Source organism: Vitis vinifera, chromosome 11 (genome assembly GCF_030704535.1).
Source record: "Vitis vinifera cultivar Pinot Noir 40024 chromosome 11, ASM3070453v1".
Lineage (NCBI taxonomy): Eukaryota > Viridiplantae > Streptophyta > Magnoliopsida > Vitales > Vitaceae > Vitis > Vitis vinifera.
The window spans coordinates 12,438,687-12,446,077 of record NC_081815.1 but is presented as its reverse complement, the minus strand read 5'-3'; the positions used below and the strand labels follow the sequence as shown (position 1 = coordinate 12,446,077).

The window sequence follows — 7,391 nt, the reverse complement described above, 5'->3', positions numbered from 1 at the left end:
AATTTTGGGGTCTACAGTTATACTAGAAAACAAACAACAACCATTGTGGAAAAACATTTGAATATGCCAAAATTTATTTTATTTATTTGTTTTGGGAATTCAATGTTTTAATAACTTAGAAGAAATTAATTAGATATCACCTAGGATTATGCATTTATTCTCTCTCTCTCTCTACTATTATTATTATTATTTTTACATTTGATTTCCAATGATAGTATGCTTATTTTTTTTATTTATAAAAAATAGTTAAATTTGAGTGTAATCTTAATAATTTAGTAAATATGATGCCAAATAATTTGGGTTAAAAAGTTTAATTTGATTCCATCTCTTAAACTATATAATTTTGATGAAAAAGAAATTATAAAAGTTAAATATACAACTTGTGATCTTTGTGATTATTGGAACTTAGGGATAACAATGGGGTGAGTTTGTGATGGATGACCGCTATTCCAACCCTGTCTCGTTAGTTATATCTATTCTCATCCTTACCACAAAAAAAAAAAAAAAAAAAAAAGGATTAAATGGGATGGAACAAGATAGGGTAGGTATAGGAAATTCTCATATCCACCTTGTCCTGTTTAATTTTTATTCAATTTTTTGCTTTTAAAATTTTAATTTTATTGAAAATAAATATGGTTTATAAATAAAAATTGTTATAAATATTTTTAATTTATTTTTGTGAAAAATAATATTTTATTTATGTTAAAAGTTTAAAAAATGACAAAAAATAATTAAAATAATTTTTTATTTAAAATTATGTATAATCGAGGCATGGTGGGACAAGTCATACTTGAGCCTGTTATGAAGTTGTTTTGAGTTTTTGAAAACTTCTCAAATCAACCATTTATTTTTATCTCAAATCCTTCTTATTTGAGATGGACCAAAAAACCTGTTTCATTGTCATTCTTATCATAACTTTCTTATTTTAGATTTTTACTATTAGAAAAGTTGTTTTTATTAAAGCAATCATAATTTGTAAGTGCATTGAGAGTGTAGAAATAGAAGAAAAGGAAGACTTAGTCAATCCCAAATCACCCTTCATCCATTTTGTCCTTTGCTTCCCCCACCTAATTCTCCTATTCTTAGCGCATGCAGCTGCGGTGTCTCCCTTCCTAATTTCTGTGCCATCAAAACTGCTCTCCCCCCTCAAACCTCTTCTTTCTCTATCCCCACAAACCGCCATTCGTCAATTGCAGCACCCCCACTGGAGGCTGGAGGGCATGCACGTCGCCCCACAAGCGCGTGCACCAACCGACCTGAATCATGTCCCATAATTATTCACCTTGGCCTCTAATCTTCCTCGTCATCATCTCAGTGGTGCACATTAATGTTGCCTCTGGTGCCAAACCATCCCAGTCTGAAATTCTTCTCGAGTTTAAGAATTCTCTACGTAATGTTACTGCATTAGGCAGTTGGAACACATCCACTACGCCATGCGGTGGTTCGCCGGGAGGTTGGGTCGGTGTTATTTGCATAAATGGAGACGTCTGGGGATTACAACTGGAGGGTATGGGACTCATGGGCACCATTGACATGGACACCCTTGCGAAGTTGCCTCATCTGAGGGGTATAAGCTTCATGAACAATCATTTTGATGGGGCCATTCCAAAAATAAAGAAACTCAGTGCACTAAAGTCAGTTTTCTTATCCAACAACCAGTTTTCTGGGGAGATAGAGGATGATGCCTTTTCGGGTATGGTTTCGTTGAAGAAGGTGCATTTGGCACATAATAAGTTTTCAGGTGGGGTTCCTGAGTCCTTGGCTTTATTGCCTAGGATTTTGGAGTTGAGGTTGGAGGGGAACCATTTTAAAGGCCAGATACCTGAATTTAGAGCAACTCAATTGCAATCCTTCAACATATCCAACAATAACTTGGAAGGTCCGATCCCGGAAAGCCTTAGAAAGATGGAGTTGACCTCATTTTCAGGTGAGTAACTATGATGTCTGCATATAGCCAAACTTATCATCAATTTCCAAGTTGAAGATGATGTTTTTAGGATTTTTAACACTTTCTTACTCTTTCCATAATAAAACTTCAATGGACCCTCATCTATAGCAAACTTTGCAACTGTAGTTTAAAACCGAAAATTGAAAGATACACAGGACCAAAACTTGGAACAATTAATCCCTTAATTACTTGAATAAAAGAAGCCCACTATAGATCCCATACTGTTATCCCTTCTCATAATGAATGAAACTGAGAAAATGAATGGACAAGTACACATTGCATTCAAAACATGGCACAAAACAAATTTGATTGGATGAGGTATTGTGATCTAATGGCATGTTGACCTTGAGGCCATGTTTGTTAGGGTAAGGAGAAGTGGGTGGGAGTGAAAATCTTGCTCCCTTTCTCATTCATTGTTATGGTCGGATAATTCAAGTGATGATGGGAATAAAATAAAAAATAATTTTTATGGAAGTAAAATCACACTTATAAGTGAGATTTTAATTCATCTTTTAAGAGCTTGTATTTTGGTTTACTAATCCATTATTTCTAAAAACGGTTTTAGAAAATAAAAAATAAAAAATAAAAACCTTGTTTGGTTAAGTGTTTTTAAAATTAACTTTTTTATTTTGATTTTGTAAAAAAAAAAATGAAATTCACTTTATACAATATAAATTAAATTTAATTCAAGTCTTAAATAATTTTGTAATTAAAAAGTAAATTTTAATAAAATATGAATAGTTATATTATATAAAATCATAAATTATATTTTTTTTTATTAATATTATAAAAATATGAATATTAACACGTCATAAAAGGATAATTCATTTATTTTTTTTAAATATAAATAATAATTCAAAATTAATAATTGCTAATACATTTTTTTTTTCAAAAATAAATTTATTAACTAAATTTTAATTCTTTTAATATATAAATAAATCAATTTTTCATTATATATACACATTTATATTTTTGTTTAGTCTATAATTAATTAATCTTAAAAATTAGAAGATCCATTCAAGAATTTAAAGTATTAAATATATATATATACATATATATATTAATATTGTTTATAGTTATTATATATATTTTATGAGTTTCAAATTACTTTTTAAAAATTATTAAATTCGTTAATAAGTTTAATACAATTTTTTGTTTAATTTGAAATTCATTTCTCTAATGAAAAAAAAATTTAGAAAAATGGTTTTCTATTTTGTTTTGTTTTTAAAATTGTTTCTATAGAAAATAATCAAAGAATGCTATAAATTTTTAAAAACAATTTTCTTTTTAAATCACACACCTAAATATGTTTTTAATATTTAGCAAAAAAAAGAAAAAAAACTTTCAAAGATGTTTATTTAAATGAAACTAAAAAAATTATTTTACTATGTATAGTGAGAGATTTTTATTTTTTTTGTTAAATGAAAACAAGAAATGATTTAAAACTATATATAGAGATATTATTGTCAATTTATTTATTTATTTATTATTCTCATTTCCACTGTTACTTAATATTGAAATAATAATAATAATAATCATTCTAATCTTACATTATTTCTAGAAATAAAAAAAATAATAGTAAAGTAGTCTCAATAAATACACTTTGCATGGTACCATATTAAGAAAGGTGTGTATCTTAGTAAAATTATGATACATATTGTTTAAAGTCCATTTGATAGTGATTTTAAAAAATATTTTTAATATTTATAATATTTGAAAATTTTTATTATTCAAATGTTAGAAATGTTATAAACGTTTTTTAGAATAATTTATAAACGCACTTTAAGGGTGCATTTGATAGTGATTCTAGAAAAAGTTTTTACAATTTCTAATACTTGAAAAGTTTTATTTTTCAAGTATTAGCAATATTAGAAACACTTTCTAGAATCACTATCAAATGCACTCTTAAAGTGTGCTTGATAGTAATTTTAGGAAGTGTTTTTAACATTTTTAATACTTGAAAGATAAATTTTTTAAGTGTTAAAAATGTTATAAGTGCTTTTTAGAATCAATGTCAAATGCACTCTTAGAGTCCATTTGACAGTGATTCTAAAAAGTGTTTTAAATTTTTCTAATACTTTGAGAGATAAAAATTTTCATGTATTAGAAATATTAAAAATACTTCTTAGAATCACTATCAAATACACTCTGTCTTATATATATGGTTTTATATATATGGTTGAGCAATTTTGGGCGTATGCTTATAAGACACTTGTTGAATCGTGGAAACAGGTAACAAAAATCTATGTGGAGCACCGTTGGGTTCATGTCCTCGGCCAAAGAAACCAACAACGCTAATGATGGTTGTTGTTGGAATCGTTGTGGCCTTGGCATTATCTGCCATCATTGTAGCCTTCATCCTCCTCCGCTGCAGCAAATGCCAAACAACTCTAGTACAAGTAGAGACTCCACCATCGAAAGTGACTTGTAGGGAGTTAGATAAGGTCAAGCTTCAAGAGTCTAACACTGAATCCGGGAAAAAGGTTGAGCAAGGAAAGTTGTACTACTTAAGGAATGATGAGAACAAGTGTGATTTGAAAGACTTGCTAAAAGCCTCAGCTGAAATATTAGGCAGTGGATACTTTGGCTCTTCTTACAAAGCTGTTCTGGTGAATGGGTCATCCGTGGTTGTTAAGAGGTTTAGACATATGAATAATGTTGGAAAAGAAGAGTTTCAAGAGCATATGAGAAGACTAGGGAGACTGAATCACCCCAATTTGCTTCCTTTTGTGGCTTACTACTACAGGGAGGAGGAGAAGCTCCTGGTTACTGACTTCATTGACAATGGCAGCTTGGCAATTCATCTTCATGGTATGTTGTTCCTCCAAACTCAGAAACAATTTATATATGTACACACCTAATTTTTTTTTCTATATTAATTAAATTTCCATTTCATTCTTCCTCCATCAGGTAACCATGCTCGAGACCAACCAAGGCTCGATTGGGCAACTCGGTTGAAAATCATTAAAGGAATAGCCAAGGGCCTTGCATACCTCTATACTGAGCTCCCTACCCTAATTGCACCTCATAGCCACCTGAAATCTTCTAATGTTCTTCTTAGCAAGTCTTTCACGCCCCTGCTCACTGACTACGGTCTAGTACCCTTGATTAACCAGGAGATTGCCCAAGCGCTCATGGTCGCATATAAGTCACCAGAATACAAACAACATGGTCGGATAACAAAGAAGACCGACGTATGGAGTTTTGGGACATTGATACTAGAGATATTAACTGGAAAGTTTCCCACTCAAAATTTACAACAAGGTCAAGCAAGTGACACTGATTTGGCAAGTTGGGTGAATTCTGTTTCCCAGGAAGAGTGGGAAGATGAGGTGTTTGATAAAGAGATGGGAGGGACGACGAACAGTAAATGGGAGATGGTGAAGCTGTTGAAGATAGGGTTGGCTTGTTGTGAAGGGGATGTGGGAAAAAGGTGGGATATGAAGGAGGCAGTTGAGAAGATCGAAGAGTTAAAAGAGAAGGATAGCGAGGATGATTTCTATTCTTCATATGCCAGTGAAATGGAAAGCCCTTCAAGACAACTGTCAGATGAACCCTCTTTCTCATGAATGGTGTTGAGAGGTGGAATAGAGGATTGGCTGCCTTTTTTCATTCATTGTAAATGTAGTGCGGAAGTTGCAACTGCAATTGAGTGAGGGTGTTTAAATTCAGTAATTAATTACTGGTTTCAAGTAGATTCAAAAGCTTTTCCCCTCTCTTTCTTTTTCCTTGCTCTACCAGACTGCAAATTGGTTGGGATGATTTGGGCTCTACATTAATCATAAATTTCTTCTCCTCTATTCCATGTGTATATCATACAAAAGGGTTGCATTGCGCTGTGGAAAATAGCATACATTTGTACGAGAAAGCTATTCTAATTCATAAAAGAATTACACTACTCATCCAAAATCATATGATCATGAGAGGATAAATGAAAGCCAAGTTCGGACCGGTCCTTTTGCAAACTATTTTCATTTCTAATCCATTGAAAATTAATTTTGAGCTTTTAAAACTTGAAAATTAAAATTGATATGTCCGAGCATATCCAATTAATGCATGTATGCTAACAAATAAACAACAATCAAGATTACAACAGTTAAAAACACTAATTGCCAAGTTTAAATTACTAGTATTGTTTTAGTGGAAGCTTCAATATAAATATATTAGTGCAAAGACATAAAGATAAAATAATTCATATACAAAATTATATGAAGTTTTCATATGATTTAACCAATCATACCTATATCCACCGGTGATAAAATCATTCTACTACACCATAGAGAATATTATAAAGGACAAAAATATAAATAACTGCTGAGTCTCAAAATATCCTATGCTTCTTCGCTTGATGTATCTATACTTAAACCATAAGTTTTCTTGGTATGCAAGTGTTTTCCATTCTTCCTCATATTTCTATCATTCATGTATAGCCTTCGCGAACTCATTTTAATCTTATACCTTTTCTTCCCTCATGATCCCACCTTAAACCTAAAATTCATTTTGTAATTCTCTTCTATGTTTTGTTCTCTTTGACTTTTCTAAAAATCTCGACTTGGGCTTTGACACCAATTTATTGTGCTAGTAGAAGTTTCAATACAAAAATAGTAGTATAAAAATATAAGACAAAACAATCCACACACATAAGTACATAAGATTTTAACATGGTTCGGTCACCCATGTTTTCATGAATGAAAGAAAATTATTTCATTATATCATAGAGATTATTATAGAGGATAGAAATAAATATAACTAGTAAGCTTATAAAACATTCCATTTTCTCCACTCCTTGTGTCGATACCTTGAACCATAAATTCTTTTGCTCCATGAGATGTGTCTTTCATTCTTTCTCACAACTCTATCTACCACATATAGTCTTCACAACTCTATCTCTATCTAATAGCCTTTTGTTTTCACAATCTATAAAATTTATAGAGATATTCCTAATAACTCTTCTTATTGGATAAGAAATTCTATTATTACAATGACATATTAAATATTTTTTATGAAAAAGAATATTAATATTTCTGAATTTGAGACATTTGCAACAACTAGTACAATGACAAGTATGAAGGCTAGTTTAACATGGAGAGAACTTGTAGCTAGGTGTCTTCTTTATTTATATGCCCTCAAGTTGGTGATCACATTATAGACTCCTATCTTGGATTGAAGAAGAAAAAACAATGACTTGCTCAAGGGCTTCATTAAAATAGTCATTGGCTAATCATTAGTCTAGACATTGAAGATTTTATAAATAGCCATTGAAAACTTCACCATGAACAAAGTGATAATAATTCATAACGTGTTTCATTCTTGAGTAAAGCACAGGTTTGATACAAATAAGTGGCATTGAGGTTATCATATAGTATGTTGGGAGGCTTAATTAGAGATACCCAACTTAGGGAGCAAGTTGAATATTCATGTGACTTTCGTTGTGATGGTTATA

At 31.0% G+C, this 7,391-nt stretch overlaps 1 protein-coding gene across 1 annotated transcript; it reads left to right on the top strand.

Annotated features, from left to right (window-relative positions):
• The first annotated feature begins 1,263 nt into the window (after positions 1–1,263).
• On the top strand, positions 1,264–5,554 carry LOC100265699 (pollen receptor-like kinase 1). Its single transcript, XM_002266151.5, has 3 exons — positions 1,264–1,927; positions 4,181–4,759; positions 4,859–5,554. Exons 1-3 carry the CDS (start codon positions 1,264–1,266, stop codon positions 5,515–5,517), a joined length of 1,902 nt encoding a protein of 633 aa, XP_002266187.2. The 3' UTR covers positions 5,518–5,554.
• Positions 5,555–7,391: the final 1,837 nt, after the last annotated feature.